The sequence below is a fragment of the Stenella coeruleoalba genome (genome assembly GCF_951394435.1).
Source record: "Stenella coeruleoalba genome assembly, chromosome: 7".
In the NCBI taxonomy this organism is placed as follows: domain Eukaryota; kingdom Metazoa; phylum Chordata; class Mammalia; order Artiodactyla; family Delphinidae; genus Stenella; species Stenella coeruleoalba.
The window spans coordinates 58,134,580-58,152,184 of NC_137153.1; the positions used below are offsets into that span (position 1 = coordinate 58,134,580).

A 17,605-nucleotide genomic window follows, 5' to 3' on the forward strand; every position below is an offset into this window, starting at 1 on the left:
CAAAGTAATTTTAAAAATTGAACTCAACTGAATCTCATCTCAGGTCCCAAATAACTAGTTTGTTCATTTATTGGATTAGGTCCCAGTATGTTTCATTCAATAACCATTTGTTGAACACCTACTGTGGGTCAGACTATTCTTGGCACTAGAGTGCCTTTACAGCTGTGAAGAAAATAACCAAAATAGCTTGTCCTTATGGAACTTATATTCTATGAGGGTAAGGAGCAAACAGACAAAAAGCAAATAAATAAAATACAATATACGTAAGCTGGTAAGTGCTGTAGTGAAAAAAATAAAGCAAGGAAGGTAGAAGGTAGATAGGCAACATGGGGTGAGAATGAGACAGAGCTTGTAGGGTGGGGGAGGGTTAGTGGTTGCAGTTTTAAATACCATGGTCATAAAGCTTTCATTAGGACGCTGACACTTGAGCTATGACCTGAAGGAGCTGAAGAACCAAACCACAACTATGCATCTATTTGCTTTAATGCTAACTCTTTTTCTGTTGAATATATCATTTGAAATTGGTCAACAGCTAAATGGCAAAATGATACTGTTTTTCCTTACAAGTCACCCAGATCCATTCTAATCAAACCAAACAGGGAAAAAAGACATTCTAATTATTGGTAACCCTCTGAATCTCACTGTTGAGATATGTTGACATACCTGGCTTTTGAGGAGAAAGTTTAAATGTGTACTTTATTCCTTTATGTCACAAATATATTCATTTTTTGATACTCCCCAAACACGTATTTCAAATGTAGAAAATTTTGTTTAGTCTTAAATGAGCCCAAATTTCATCATGGGCTAAAATTTTAAGACATAAAATGACTGCTGAAACTGAATTTTAATCATATAGATGAATCACAACATGCATCTTTAGCTGGACATGTATTATGGATAAGACTAGCTTTCTACAGAGAATAATCACATGTTCTAATTACCATTCTGGTTATACGCATAATTAATAATATTCTGTCTTAATGGGACACACTGAATCTTCAGACAGTTGCAAGCTTTAACTATGCATACTGCCAAATCCAACTGTCAGCTGCACTGCCAAACACAAAGGAATCTTGATGTAGTGCTTTAGCATTGATAACAATATGCATATCTTTATACATGATACAATGGAAAAATTAATTGCTTTTCTTCCTTCAAAATTTTCTCCACACTTAATAATTTTACGTTGCTTGATTGATTACTCACCCTAAATTATATATACTGGTGAGCGATCTTATGAACAACAAAAACATGAATGTAAATGTGACCCAAGATTCAAAGAAGAAAAAAATATTGTAGGACTTACTGATTGTAAACTTTCATTTTCACGTAAACAAGCTGTGTGAAGTTCTGATTTCAAGGTTGCAATGTGACTTCGATGAGATGTCATCTCCTTTTCTAATGTAGCAATTCTAGTGCTTGCAAGCTGGTAGACATCCACGAAACTTTTAATCATAGCCTTAAGAAATAAAAATAATGCCACATACAATTCAAATAAAGCTGTCCCCAAAGGAGAATTTCCATAATTTGAAAGCAAAATCATTAAAATTTTAAAATAAACAACTTTTCATCCTCCTTTAAAATAATAAAGCTAAACCTCACATTTTATATTGAGAACCGTGACTATTTTAAGAAAGTCTGGGAGAAAATAACTGAGACTTTTTTCCAGAATATTTATTTAAATAAGGTGTACTTTGATCTATGTGCTTAAAGTTTAGAATGCAGTTTTTAAAGATGGCACACTTATTACCTTTGTAAAGTTAAATTCAAGTTGCAATTTGACCTAAATTTCAATCTTAAGACACACAACAGATGGATGTATAAGCAAGATATTTCAAAATGAGCTCAGTAAAATTTTCAAACCACCTAGAACACAAATGTTTTGAAACAAAAGGAGCTGAACTAATCCTATGATTTTTTAAGAGTAAATAATATGATTCCTATATTGTAAGAAAAGCATAATTATTTTCATTCATATAACAGAGGAACATCCTTGCATTACACTGGATATAATAAAATAAATAACATAAGCAAGTGCTGGTAACTTTTTCTCTTCCCTAAGTAGTGTAATATTCGGGAGAATTGTTGGGCCTCTGTACCACAGTTTAATCATATTTTGTAGACTTTTGCTTCTAAAGCAAGCCGTAGTGAATTTTAAGTCCAAGAATACTATTACACCTTTGAAAGACTAAAAAGTCTTTCAAAATACTTCAAATACAGTAAAGTAAAATCAAACATTTCAAAGACATATTCAAATATAATTTTATGTTATTTACAAGAAAACCATGTTCCAACTGCAGCCACAACTTAGAACAATGGTAGACAGTCTGAAAATTTCCAAATTATATTCAATCTGAAGAGTCTGGTTTGAGAGGGCTTTAAGAAACTAGATATTTGGGCAATTCTGAATGCATATGAAATAATCTGGTGAACAAAAAGTAAGAAACAACATACACAATGTCTGAGAAAAAGAAGTAGGTGAGTTATTTGTAGTTAAAAGAAAATTCATAGCTTTTTGCCTAACAAATTCCTATTTGCCCTCAAAAACCCAGTTCAGAAACCACCTCTTTAAAGAAGGCTCTTTTGAGCCCAAAGGCAGTGTTAACTTCTATTCTGGTTCTCTGTGGGTCCCTCATGCTTGCTTCTACTACTGCATTTATTGCTTTGGCAGAAATGCATTAATTTACATGTTTATAGTCACTACACTAAGGAGCTACCTAGGCCAGATATTGTGTCAAATCTAATCATCTCTGTATCTTCAGGGATGGCTTGAATGACTGACAGGAAGGAAGGAAGGAAGAAAGGAAGGCAAGGAGGGAGGGAGGGAGGGGAGGGAGGGAGGGAGGGAGGGAGGGAGGGAAGGAGGGGAGAGAGAGAGACTGGAAAAGATGAAAAGCCACATTAGTCATATTCAGTTTGGCAAAAAATACCTTATAGAAAAGGATGAAGATACTTGGGAAAATATAACCTTAACACTCTAGTGAATAAATTACTACCCATACTTTATTCAAAGTCGAAAAAAGAAGCAAAAGCATAGCTGTAGGCATAAAAAGATAAAGTACACAAAAGTTCATTCTATTACCCAACACTAAATAAGCATGGTACGACCTCATGTTTGGGAACATCTCACATGTCCTAACATTCCTCACCTTGAGTCATTTCAAGGTAAGCTGAGGGCTAATACTAACACAAAATATGTCCCTGGGTTTCAAAAGTAGACAAAAATCAGAAATTACAAAATCATATCTGTTTCTTCCTACACCAAGTCTCTCTCTACTTCTGAAAATTCACTTATCTTCTCCACTGAGATGGTGGACCAGGAATCACAAGTCCTATTTTTTTCTGGTTCTCATGCTGCCACTTACTTAGCTTTATCTTGTTGGGCAATGCCATGTCATCTCTCTGAGCCTCCACCTCCTCCCTCCATAAAATGGGAAGAAAAGTCAATTTTTTTGCTTATTTCTAAAACTGTTGTGAGGATCAGATAGTTAAAAATCTAATACAGGGCTTCCCTGGTGGCGCAGTGGTTGGGAGTCCGCCTGCCGATGCAGGGGACACGGGTTCATGCCCCAGTCCGGGAGAATCCCATATGCCGTGGAGCGGCTGGGCCCGTGAGCCATGACTGCTGGGCCTGCGCGTCCAGAGCCTGTGCTCCGCAGTGGGAGAGGCCACAACAGTGAGAGGCCTGCATACTGCCAAAAAAAAAAAAAAAATCTAATACAAAGCCATTCTCTTAACCCTTCAGCTACATTGCACCTAATATAAAAAAGCCCTCTAAAAATGGTAAGCTAGTAAATTTCATTGTAGTATTACCATTGTTCTATTTTTAAATTCTCCACTAAGATCTTAATGAGACAATCTGTGATAGGTGGCTTGTATACATGTGTTCCTGTTATATAAGGACCTAAAGTGCATAAAATGCATGAAAACTTACATAAAGCCTTATTTAATAAAAAGAAGAAAGTACTCTTCTATCAATAATAGGCTCCTGGATTATTATCTCAATGTAAGTCATAATAGAACTGGCCTCTAATATATAAAAAATTTCAACATTTAATAAGTTGTCCTGGGGCTTCCCTGGTGGCGCAGTGGTTGAGGGTCCACCTGCCGATGCAGGGGACAGGGGTTCGTGCCCCGGTCCGGGAAGATTCCACATGCTGCGGAGCGTCTGGGCCCGTGAGCCATGGCTACTGAGCCTGCGCGTCCAGAGCCTGTGCTCTGCAATGGGAGAGGCCACAGCAGGAAAAGGCCCGCGTACCTCAAAAAAAAAAAAAAAAAAAAGTCCTATTTCTTAAATTTGGAGAAACACATTTCATGAATTGTCACATACATGATATTCTAAAAGGAATTATAATATAAAAGGAATTCCTTTAAATCTCTTTTTTAAAAAATAAAATATTTTTTGAGAAGTTATATCTGAATTTTTACGTGATGGATGGAACAAAAGTCATAATTATTTTGGCTCCTTCCTTGATCTGCTTTTAATAACTAAATTCTGATATTCAGTGCAGTATTAAGAGAAACCACATATTACTTCTTTATAACATTAAAAAGAATAAAATAATAATCTACTTTTTGCTTAGGATTTAGAGTCTTAAGCATTTAAAATTTTTAACGCAGTATTTGAGAGATGAAAGCAATTTTCTATAACACTTACTGTATAGGATATTTTTTTCAGAGCAGCAAAGGTAAGGTAATCAATACAGAAAGTATGTTTCACGGAACTAGTGTAAGTAAAATATACTACATGCTTCTAAAATGAAAACCTCCTTCAGAACTGAAAGGTAGGGAGGAGTGTCAGTGAAATCGTAAAGCTATTCAAAGAATCCACAGCTCTTTTGAAGAATAAAGAATGTTAACTTCCAGTATTAAAAAGTCATTCAAACTATGTTATAAAGGATGCCAGTGAAAAATCCAACTCTTTAATACAAAAGAAAGGTGCCAGCTTGGTAGAAGAAATGGAAATGACAGCTGGAATCAAGTGAGGGGGTACGAGGAGGAGTGAGTGAGCATCTCATGACCTCTCTATCAATCTCCTGAAGTCTAGCGCTATACAATACCCCTCACTCCTGTATTAAAACATCACACCTTTTTACATTAGGAAACAATGACAAAGCAGCATGATGCTGTCAAAAGCAAGCCCAGCACTTGAGAATATATCCCATGTCATCTTTGGCCCTTGGGATTTTGACTATACCATGCAGTGAGATATGAATCTCAGTAGGGTTTATCTAGTTATATGAGAAACAGAACAAAAAACAGTTTCTGGACAAAAATAGCCTTTTGTTTTAGAGATAATCTATTGTGTTTATAATCAGCATACCAAGATGAGAAAGTTCAAACATATAAAATTCCACATTCTATCTATTTCAAGGAAAAGCGTGTTTTAGAATACAAAAAATTCTGAGACACAAACAGGTGACTGTCACTTGAGGACTAGTATATTATTTATATAATTTGTTATGTACATATTATGTAGTTTAGACTGACTTCAAAATTGGACTTCAGGGAAAGTAGGAGCCTTGGGAAGCTGATGTTAGGAGAAGGAGCAATTAGTGGAAAATGTCATAAGGCCTAGATGCCAACAAAATAGTAAATTTTCTATTTATATTTTTGAGTAAGTAATTGGGAAGCAAAAACCTCTGACATTTACTTTAAATTTTGTAATTACGGATATACTTCATTTCTATATACTATATAAAGTAAGTATACCATGTAAAATAGATATACCAGATATACCAAATATGTGAAATACAATAAATCCCCATAACATGGGGAAAATGATTCCTACCTTACAAAGATTTTGTGGGGGTTAAATGAATATTAATACATGAAAAGACCTTAACTATCTGGCATGCAGTAAACACTCAGGTAAATGTTAACTATAATAATGACAACGATATCAAATTAGGAAAATTACTATTTTAACTCATAAAAGAAAGATTCAATATTTCTGAGGGGTATTATTGGACACATAAGTATTTTAAATACAAGTTATTCTACACATTGAATATATTAAAATTCTTTCAAAAATAAAGAATTTTAGAGGCTAATGAATATTTACTTCCTAACAACAAAACGTCCCATTGATAATAAAAGTTACTATTTAAAGAACAAAATAATGCCATTTGCAGTGACATGGATGGACCAAGAGATGGTCATACTGAGTGAAGTCAGAAAAAGACAAATATACGATATCACTTATATGTGGACTCTAACAAAAGGGTACAAATGAACTTAACTACAAAACAGAAATAGAATTACAGATGTAGAAAACAAACTTATGGTTACCAGGGGGTAATGGGAGGTGAGGGATAAATTGGGAGATTGGGATTGACATATACACACTGTTATATGTAAAACAGATAACTAATAAAGACTTACTGTATAGCCCAGGGAGCTCTACTCAACACTCTGTGATGGCCTATATGGGAAAAGAATCTAAAAAAGAGTGGGTAAATGTATATGCACAACTGATTCACTTTGCTGTACACCTGAAACTAACACAACATTGTAAATCAACTGTACCCTAGTAAAAAAAATTTTTTTAATTAAAAAATAATAAAATAAAAGTTACTATTTAAGATGTCTTTCCTACGAATGAAAGTCTTAGAATGATAACATTCTCATAATTTTTAGTATTAAATTTTATTCCTTAGCACCTGGAATTAAAATTATTTTCTTCATTATCACAAAATTACTCTGTAAGGTTGCTCATTTAATTGACTTACTTTCATTCCAATACTTTATAAATGTAGGGATACAGCAGAGAATGAGGGTTAAAGCGTCTCTTACTAGTCTGCAAATAGCAACTACGTCCCCCAGTCAAGAGCCAGTCTAAGATCTGGAAATGGACTGTTTAGTTTGGATGTTGGGTTTCTGGTCCTGGCCCTAAATACTATTCACCATAACATTCCAGTACAAAGTTATGTAGGAAAGACTCAATCAGGATGGCAGACTGCCATCCACCTCCTTGCTTTACCACACAGAGTTGCACGTGTGTGTGTGTATATGTGTGTGTGCATGCATGTGCAGGCATCAAAGCTGATAAGAATGCTTTCAGCTGACAAGAATTCTGAGGAATTAATAAGAAAGAGAAAGTGGAAGAGGCCAGAAACAAAATTTTAGAGAAACCCTATCCAAAACACAAGCAAGAAAACACTTCTACAAAGGTGTAACCAAGTACAAGTGGGCTTGAAACTAAGCATAAACAGCTATGAGAGGAGGGAGAGGGCCTTAACTTGGCTTTATCAGTAGCCCTGAAACCTCTTACTCTCAACAAAAAGCTATTACTAATGATGGTTAGTGAAAGAAATATGATTGGATATGCTTTACAATTTTAAAAATCTTGTATAACTTTTTGTGATACAGGTATCCCTGCTCTTCGAAAGTTTGCCTTATGCCACTTCACTTTCACGAAAGACCTGCATTTGTACCTGTTTTCGATAACCGAAAGAAATCCGAAGAGGATTTTCGTTTTTACCAAAAAAGGCAAAAAGCAAAAATAGCGTTCACTGTTTGTTTTGCAGTGAGCCCTTTTGGAGGCAGCGCTCACCCAGAGCAGTGAGAGTCGCCCCTCCAAGCTCCTTCCCCGGGAACTACTCTCAGCATCTAAGCACCAAGTCCACACAGCTCTGAACTGTGTCTGTGAGCATCTGTGCTTTGTCTCCATTTATTTTGTTCATCCATTAGCAAGATGGGGCCTAGGGTAACTGCTCCTTCACTTAACACCATTTCAGCTTATGACAGGTTTTATAGGAATGCTCTGCTTTTGGATAGTGGGGAAACGTGTTTGGAAGTCTAATACTGAATCCTCACCCTGACCAATCCCATGACGTGGTAAATAGGGAAGATGCACTTGGCGAAAGTACACCACTGGTTGTGTTTATTAAATCATGACATGCATGTTTCAATCCTATCAATCAAGTAAATGAAGTTTTAATTGGAATTTTGGCTAAAATATTTCCAACTTCCCTGAATTAATCAACTGTTCTTTAAACTAATATATGTCCTGTTTTTATATTTTCACAAATGCATTTTATACTAAATACATTTTATATTTTTAACAAAAATTCAAACACATTTTTTGGTTCAAAAAATTTGCTTCTGAACTTTCTATGTGTATACACATATATGAATTTTTATAGATTTAGATCAATTTTGGAAAAATTCCAAAATTCTGGAAACACTTCCAAACAACTATTTTCATAATGCTCCATAAAACTCCTTCAATAAAGCAGTTCATTTCTTTTAAAACTTCTTGTGACAGAATGTGTTTTGTCTTGGCTTCTTTAAAAAAAAATTTATAGATAGAATGCTTTTGATAGCCACTTGCCAGCAAAGAAAAGGCCTACAGATTTGGAACCCTTCTCTTTATGCTACAGAAAAGCACATAATTCACACTCAAGTTCAAGAGTAATTTGAAGCATTTTGTCACAAGAAGAACAGCAAACCTTATATAGAAGATTTTAAAGACTACCTCTTATCTCATTGTAAACTACTGTAAAGACTAAACTATGAAAAATAATTTAATCCATAAATTACTCAACCATACAGGGTACATAAGAGTTCGTGGTGAAATACAAAGAAAGTAAATAAACAAGTGAGGACACCATTCTCAGCCCTGCTGCACTGTAGAATCCTTCCATCTTTTCCCAAAATACCTAACAGGAAATATTAATGTCTAAAAAAATGGACCAAGTGATGATACCAGTGCCAATCCATATCAAAGAATAAAAATTTTATCTCTTTATTAAAAAGAAAGGGAAAGTCCATTGTCTTGCATACCCACTGGGATGTATTCAGTCTCCAAAGTGAGTTAAAATGGAAAAAAAATTGGAGACTTCCATATATAGATTTTATTCTATTTTATATTTAGTTCTTTTAATAGACTACATTTTTTAGAGCAGTTTCAGGTTCATAGAAAAATTGAGTGGGAAGTACATAAATTACCCATATACCCCCTGCCCCTACACACCCAAAAACATCCCGCACCAGAGTGGTACATTTGTTACCATCAGTGAACCTACACTGACATATCATCACCCAAAACCTATAGCTTGCATTTGTGTTGACTCTTGGTGGTGTACATTCTATTGGTTTGGACAAAGGTATAATGACATGTACCCACCATGGTAGTATCACACAGAAGAGTTTCAGTGCCCTAAAAATTCTCTGTACCTACTCATTCTTCCCTCCTCCCCAACCCCTGACAATCACTGATCTTTTTACTGTCTCCATAGTTTTTATATTGACTTTTTAATCTTCCTTTTAAAAATCTTTTAAAATCATACCTTTAAAATATTCTATATTTTTTGTTTTATGTTTAGAGCTTATTTAACAATAACACAAGTATACAATTTATAAAGGTATAAATATACATACATACATATATTGGAGATACTGGTTCAAAAATAAAAGTAAGCCATCAACAAGTATGGAGAGCACTCCTCTGCATCATGGTGACTGAGCTAGGCAGCTCTTCCCCTACTGGTTGAAGGAGAGCGGCAACAGCTGTGTTTGTGCCCACAAACCAAAACAGAGAGTGGCCTAGAGTCAGAAGGGCACAAGTTGCTGGAGAGGGTGTGAAAAAAAGGGAACCTTCCTACCCTGTTGGTGAGAATGTAAATTGGTACAGCCACTATGGAGAACAGTATGGAGGATCCTAAAAAAACTAAAAATAGAGCTACCATATGATCCAGCAATCCCACTCATGGGCCTATATCTGGAGAAAACCATAATTCAAAAAGATACATGCAGGCGTCAAGATGGTGGTGTGGGAAGATGCTGAGTTAGCGTCTCCCCAAAACTAGGGTGTCTGCCAGCTGTTGGTGGAGGACCCTGACACCCAAGAAGATGGGAAGAACCCCCAAGTGAACCAGTCACTCAAGTCCAGGAAGCACAGAGAGTCCCATACAGGATAAACTCTAGGAAAAATACACCAAGACAAATATTAATCAAACTAACAAAAATTAAATTCAAAAAAATATATTAAAAGCAGCAAGGGAAAAACAAAAAAAATAACATACAAAGGAATCCCCATAAGGTTAGCAGCTGATTTTTCAGCAGAAACTGCAGGCCAGAAGAGAGTGGCAGGATATCCTTAAAGTGATGAAAGAGAAAAAGCCCTAACCAAGATTACTCTACCCAGCAAAGGTCTCATTCAGATTCTATAGAGAAATCAAAAGCTTTTCAGACAAGCAAAAGCTAAGAGAACTCAGCATCACCAAACCAGCTTTACAACAAATGCTAAAGAAACTTCTCGAGGCAGGAAACACAGGAGAAGACAAAGACCCACAAAAACAAACCCAAAACAATTAAGGAAATGGTAACAGCAACATACATATTGATAATAACCTTGAATGTAAATGGATTAAATGCTCCAACCAAGGGCTTCCCTGGTGGCGCAGTAGTTGAGAGTCCGCCTGAGGATGCAGGGGACACGGGTTCATGCCCCGGTCTGGGAAGATCCCACATGCCGCAGAGCAGCTAGGCCCGTGAGCCATGGCTGCTGAGCCTGCACGTCCGGAGCCTGTGCTCCGCAACGGTAGAGGCACCAACAGTGACAGGCCCGCCTACCGCAAAAAAAAAAAAAAAAAAAAGCCCCAACCAAAAGACACAGACTGGGTGAATGGATACAAAAACAAGACCCATATATATGCTGTCTACGAGAGTTCCACTTCAGACGTAGGGACACATACAGACTGAAAGTGAAGGGATGGAAAAATATATTCCACGCAAACGGAAATCAAAAGAAAGCTGGAGCAGCAATACCCATATCAGATAAAATAGACTTTAAAATAAAGACTGTTACAAGAGATAAGGAGGGACACTACATAATGATCAAAGGATCAATCGAAGAAGATGTAACAATTATAAATGTTTATGCACCCAACATAGAAGCACCTCAATACATAAGGCAAATGCTAACAACCATGAAAGGAGAAATTGAAAGTAACACAATAATAGTAGGGGACTTTAACATCCTACTTACACCAATGGACAGATCACCCAAACAGAAAATAAATAAGGAAACACAAGCTTTAAACAACACAATACACCAGATAGATTTAATTGATATTTATAGAATGTTCCACCCAAAAGTGGCAGAATACACTTTCTTCTCAAGTGCACATGGAACATTCTCCAGGATAGATCACATCTTGGGTCACAAATCAAGCCTTGGAAAATTTAAGAAAACTGAAATTGTATCAAGCATCTTTTCTGACTACAACGCTATGAGACTGGAAATCAATTACAGGAAAAAACTGTAAAAAACACAAATACATGGCAGCTAAACAGTGAACTACTAAATAACCAAGAGATCACTGAAGAAATCAAAGACATTAAAAAATACACAGAAACAAATGACAATGAAAACATGACAACCCAAAACCTATGGGACACAGCAAAAGCAGTTCTAAGAGGGAAATTTATAGCAATTCAATCTCACCTCAAGAAACAAGAAAAATATCAAATAAACAATCTAACACTACACTTAAAACAACTAGAGAAAGAAGAACAAAGAAAACCCAAAGTCAGTAGAAGGAAAGAAATCATAAAGATCAGAGCAGAAATAAATGAAATAGAAACGAAGAAAACAAGAGCAAAGATCAATAAATCTAAAAGCTGGTTCTTTGAGAAGATAAACAAAATTGATAAACCCTTAGCCAGACTCATCAAGATAAAAAGGAAGAGGACTCTAATCAATAAAATTAGAAATGAAAAAGGAGAAATCACAACTGATACCGCAGAAATACAAAGGATTATAAGAGACTACTACAAACAACTATATGCCAATAAAATAGACAATCACGAAGGAATGGACAAATTCTTGGAAGGGTACAATTTTCCAAGACTGAACCAGGAAGAATTACAACATATAAACAGACCTATCACAAGTAGTGAAATTGAAACCGTAATAAAAAATGTTCCAACAAACAAAAGTCCAGGACCAGATGGCTTCACAGGTGAATTCTATCAAACATTTAGAGAAGAGCTAACACCAATCCTTCTCAAACTCTTCCAAAAAATCGCTGAGGGAGAAACACTCCCAAATTCATTCTACGAAGCCACCATCACCCTGATACCAAAACCAGAAAAAGATATCACAAAAAAAGAAAACTATAGACCAATATCATTGATGAACATAGATGCAAAAATCCTGAACAAAACACTAGCAAACAAAATCCAACAACACATTAAAAAGATCATACACCATGATCAAGTGGGATTTATCCCAGGGATGCAAGAATTCTTCAATATATGCAAATCAAACAATGTGATACATCACATTAACAAATTAAGGAATAAAAACCATATGATCATCTCAATAGATACAGAAAAAGCTTTTGACAAAATTCAATACCCATTTATGACAAAAACTCTCCAGAAAATGGGCACAGAGGGAACCTACCTCAACCTAATAAAGGCCATATATGACAAACCCACAGCAAGCATCATACTCAATGGTGAAAAACTGAAAGCATTTCCACTAAGATTAGGAACAAGACAAGGATGTCCACTCTCACCACTATTACCCAACATAGTTTTGGAAGTCCTACCCACAGCAATCATCAGAGAAGAAAAAGAAATGAAAGGAATGTAAATCACAAAAGAAGAAGTAAAGCTGTCACTGTTTGCCAGTGACATGATACTATACATAGAAAATCCTAAGGATGCCACCAGAAAACTACTAGAGCCAATCAATGCATTTGGTAAGGTTTCAGGATACAAAATTAATGCACAGAAATCTCTGGCATTCCTATACACCAACAACGAAAAATCAGAAAGAGAAATTAAGGAAACAAGCCCATTCACCATTGCAACAGAAAGAATAAAATACCTAGGAATAAACCTGCCTAAGGAGGCGAAAGACCTGTACTCAGAAAACTATAAAACACTGATGAAATAAATCAAAGATGACATAAACAGATGGTGAAATATACCATGTCCTTGGATTGGAAGAATCAATATTGTGTAAATGGCTATACTACACAAAGCAACCTACAGATTCAATGCAATCCCTATCAAACTACCAATGGCATTCTTCACAGAATTATAACAAAAAACCTTACAATTTGTATGGAAACACAAAAGACCCCGAATAACCAAAGCAATCTTGAGAAAGAAAAATGGAGTTGCGGGTGTCAGGCTCCCTGACTTCAAACTATACCACAAAGCTACAGTAATACAGACGGCATGGTACTGACACAAAAACAGAAATATAGATCTATGGTACAGGATAGGATGCCCAGAGATAAACCTATGCACATATGGTCACCTAATTTACGACAAAGGAGGCAAGAACATACAATGCAGAAAAGACAGTCTCTTCAATAAGTGGTGCTGGGAAAACCAGACAGCTACATGTAAAAGAATGAAATTAGAACACTACCTAACACCATACACATAAATAAACTCCAAATGGATTAAAGGCCTAAATGTAAGACCAGACACTATAAAATTCTTAGAGGAAAACATAGGAAAAACACCCTTTGACATAAACCACAGCAAGATCTTTTTTGACCCACCTTCTAGAGTTAACAGAAATAAAAACAAAAATAAACAAATGGGACTTAATTAAGCTTAAAAACTTTTGCACAGCAAGGAAACCATAAACAAGACAAAAAGACAACGCTCAGAATGGGAGAAACAACAGACAAAGGATTAATCTCCAAAATATACAAACAGCTCATGGAGTTCAATATCAAGAAAACAAACAATCCAGTTAAAAAATGGGTAGAAGACCTAAACAGACATTTCTTCAAGGAAGACATACAGATGGCCAAGAGGCACATGAAAAGATGCTCAACATCACTAATCATTAGAGAAATGCAAATCAAAACTACAATGAGGTATCACCTCATGCCAGTGAGAATGGTCATCATCAAAAAAATCTAGAAACAATAAATGCTTTCCAGTGTGGTGAAAAGGGAATCCTCCTGCACTGCTGGTGGGAATGTGAATTGATACAACCACTATGGAAAACAGTATGGAGGTTCCTTAAAAAACTAAAAATAGAACTACCATATGACCCAGCAATCTCACTATGGGCATATCCCCTGAGAAAATCATAATTCAAAAAGAGACATGTACCACAGTGTTCATTGCAGTACTATTTACAATAGCCAAGACATGGAACCAACCTGAATGTCCATTGACAGATGAATGGATAAAGAAGATGTGGCACATATATACAATGGAATATTACTCAGCCATAAAAAGAAACGAAATTGAGTTATTTGTAGTGAGGTGGATGGACCTAGAGTCTGTCACACAGAGTGAAGTAAGTCAGAAAGAGAAAAACAAATACCGTAGGCTAACACATATATATGGAATCTAAAGGAAAAAAAATGGTACTGATGAACCTACTTGCAGGGCAGTAATAAAGATGTAGACATAGAGAATGGACTTGAGGACACGGGGTGGGAAGGGGAAGCTGGGGTGAAGTGAGAGGTGAGAGTAGCATCAACATATATACACTACCAAATGTAAAATAGTTAGCTAGTGGGAAGCAGCAGCATAGCACAGGGAGATCAACTCGGTGCTTTGTGATGACCTAGAGGAGTGGGATAGGGAGATGGGAGGGAGGCTCAAGAGGGAGGGGATATGGGGACATATGTATGTATAAGGCTGATTCACTTTGGTGTACAACAGAAACTAACACAGTATTGTGAAGCAATTATACTCCAATAAAGATCTATTAAAAACAAAAAAGATACATGTACCCCAATGTTCACTGCAACACTATATATACTATAGCCAGGACATGAAAGCAATCTATATGTCCATCGATGGATGAATGGATAAAGAAGATGTGGTACCTGTATACAATGGAATATTACTCAGCCATAAAAAAGAATGAAATAATACCATTTGCAGTGACATGGATGGACCTAGAGCTTGTCCCACTGAGTGAAGTAAGTCAGAGAGAGAGACAAATATCGTATGATATCACTTATATGTGGAATCTAAAAAACGGGTACAAATGAACTTATTTACAAAACAGAAACAGAGCCACAGATGTAGAAAACAAACTTATGGTTACCATCGGGGGAAGGGGGCAGGGATAAACTGGGAGATTGGGATTGACACATACTCACTATTATATATAAAAAAGATAATGAATAGGACCTACTGTATAGCACAAGGAACTCTACTCAATACTCTGTAATGACCTCTGTGGGAAAAGAATCTAAAAAAGAGTGGATATATGTATATGTATAACTGATTCACTTTGCTGTACAGCAGAAACTAACACAACACTGTAAATCAACTATACTCCAGTAGAAGTTAATTTAAACAAAAGGCACAAGTAAGGCTTCAGGAAGCCTCCACATCCAGAAGACAATCTACCAACTCACTGTGCCCAACAGCGTGGATGTCCCATTTCTTTCTCTAACACCCAGATGCAAGCTCCAGTAATCAGAATCCTTATCTATATAAGCACAAAAGTAGCACCACACTCTAGGATTACCCAAAACTTAATGACTTAAAACAACACAAATTTAGTATCTCATAGTTTCTATGGGTCTAGCATGGGTTAACTGGGTCTTCCACTCAGGGTCTTACCAGGCTGAAATAAAAGTTTCAGCTGGAGCTGTGATCTCTCTGAGACTCAGGGCCCTCTTTCCAAGTGGCAGAATTTAGTTCTTCCAGTAGTAGAACGGAGGTCTCCATTTTTTTTGCTGGATTCAGCCAGCAAGAAAATGAGCCAGGGTGATTCTCAGTTCCTAAGGAACCCCCTCAGGTCCTTGCCAAATGGACCCCTCCTTTCTCAGCTTGGCTGTTTCCTTTCTTCCAGGCCAGAAGAAGAGCACATCTCTGACACTTCACCTTCTTTTAAAGGGCTCATCTGATTAGGTCAGGCCCATCCAGGATAATCTCCTATTTACTAGTCTCACCCTCAAGGAGAGAGGGTAAATTATATAATGCATGTACAGTACATCAGGGGGAAGATCTTGGGGGTCATATTATAATTCTGATTACCACAACCTAAACCATAGACCTTAAACAAAAATGAACTCAAAATTGATCATAGATTTAAATTTAAAATATAAAGCTGTAAAAGTTTCAGAAGAAAATGTAGGAGAAAATCTTCAGCATCTAGGGCTTGGCAAAGAGTTCTTAGATATAATGCCAAAAGCATGATTCATAAAAGAAAAAAAATCAGTAAGTTGAATTTCATCAAAATTTAAAACTTTTGCTTTGTGAAAGATCTTGTTATGAAGATTAAAAGACAAGCTACAGACAGGAAACAATTTGCAAACCACCTATCTGATAAAGAACTAGTTTCTGGAAAATATTTTTAAAACTCTCAAAACTCAACAGTAAAAAGAAAAACACTCCAATCAGAAAATAAGCAAAATAAGGTATATTTTACCAAAGAATTCTCTTATACAAATTGCAAATAAGCATATTAAAAGGAGTTTCAAAATCACTAGCCATTAGAGAAAGAAAAAACCCACAGTGAGATATCACTATGTACCTAACGGAAGGGCTAAAAGAAAAAACTGTGACAACATCAAAAGCTGACAATGGAACAGAGAAACTGGATCTCCCAAACATCCTGCTGAGAATGAAGAACGGTACAGCCATTCTAGAAAACATTCTGGCAGTTTCTTAAAAAACTAAGCATCCACTTACATATGGCCTAGCAATCACATTACTGAACTTTTTTTTTTTTTTTTTTTTTGTGGTACGTGGGCCTCGCACTGTTGTGGCCTCTCTCGTTGCGGAACACAGGCTCCGGATGCGCAGGCTCAGTGGCCATGGCTCACGGGCCCACCCGCTCCGCGGCACGTGGGATCCTCCTGGACTGGGGCACGAACCCGTGTCCCCTGCATCGGCAGGCGGACTCTCAACCACTGCGCCACCAGGGAAGCACATTTCTAAACATTTATCCTAGAGATCATAGCTTCATATGTAATAGCCAAAAATCAGAAACAATGAAAATGTCCTTCAATGGGTGAATGGTTAAACAAATTATGCACATCCATACCATGGATACTAGTCAGCAACATAAAGGAACAAACTATTGATAGATGCAACAACTTGGATGGAACTCAAGGGCATCACGCTGAGTGAAAAAAGAGTCAACCTCAAAATGCCACATTCTGTAGGACTGCATTTATGTATTCTTGAAATAACAAAATTATAGAGACAAAATATTTAGTGGTTACCAGGGATTAGGGCTGATTTTGGGAGAGGGGTTGATATGTCTATAAAGTGGTTAGCTGAGGAAGATCTTTGTGGTGATGTAATAGCTGTACCTTGATCACTGTACCTTGATCACGGTGGTGACTACACAAATACACACGTGATAAAATGTCATAGAACTATACATACACATTGTAGCAATGTCAATTTTCTGGTTTTAATATTGTCCTAAAGTTATGTAAGATGTAACATTGGGGGGAAATGGGTGAAGGGTACGTGGGGATTTCTTTCCTCTGTACTATTTTTGTAACTTCTTGTGAATCTACAATTATTTCAAAATAAAAAGGAGAGAAAAGTGTGTGTGTATGTGTGGTATGCTAACATTTAACTAAAAAGAGGATATATACACATATCTACATAAATTTTAGAAACAAATAAACTTTTT

At 36.4% G+C, this 17,605-nt stretch overlaps 1 protein-coding gene across 7 annotated transcripts in view; it reads right to left on the reverse strand.

Annotated features, from left to right (window-relative positions):
- CCDC171 (coiled-coil domain containing 171) overlaps nucleotides 1-17,605 on the reverse strand; it is a 358,505-nt gene that overhangs the window by 47,478 nt on the left and 293,422 nt on the right. For all 7 annotated transcript variants that reach the window (XM_079927995.1, XM_079927997.1, XM_079927993.1 and 4 more), the window contains one exon: nucleotides 1,307-1,459. In XM_079927995.1, coding sequence (XP_079784121.1) covers nucleotides 1,307-1,459 — 153 coding nt within the window. The remainder of the gene's footprint in view (nucleotides 1-1,306; nucleotides 1,460-17,605) is intronic.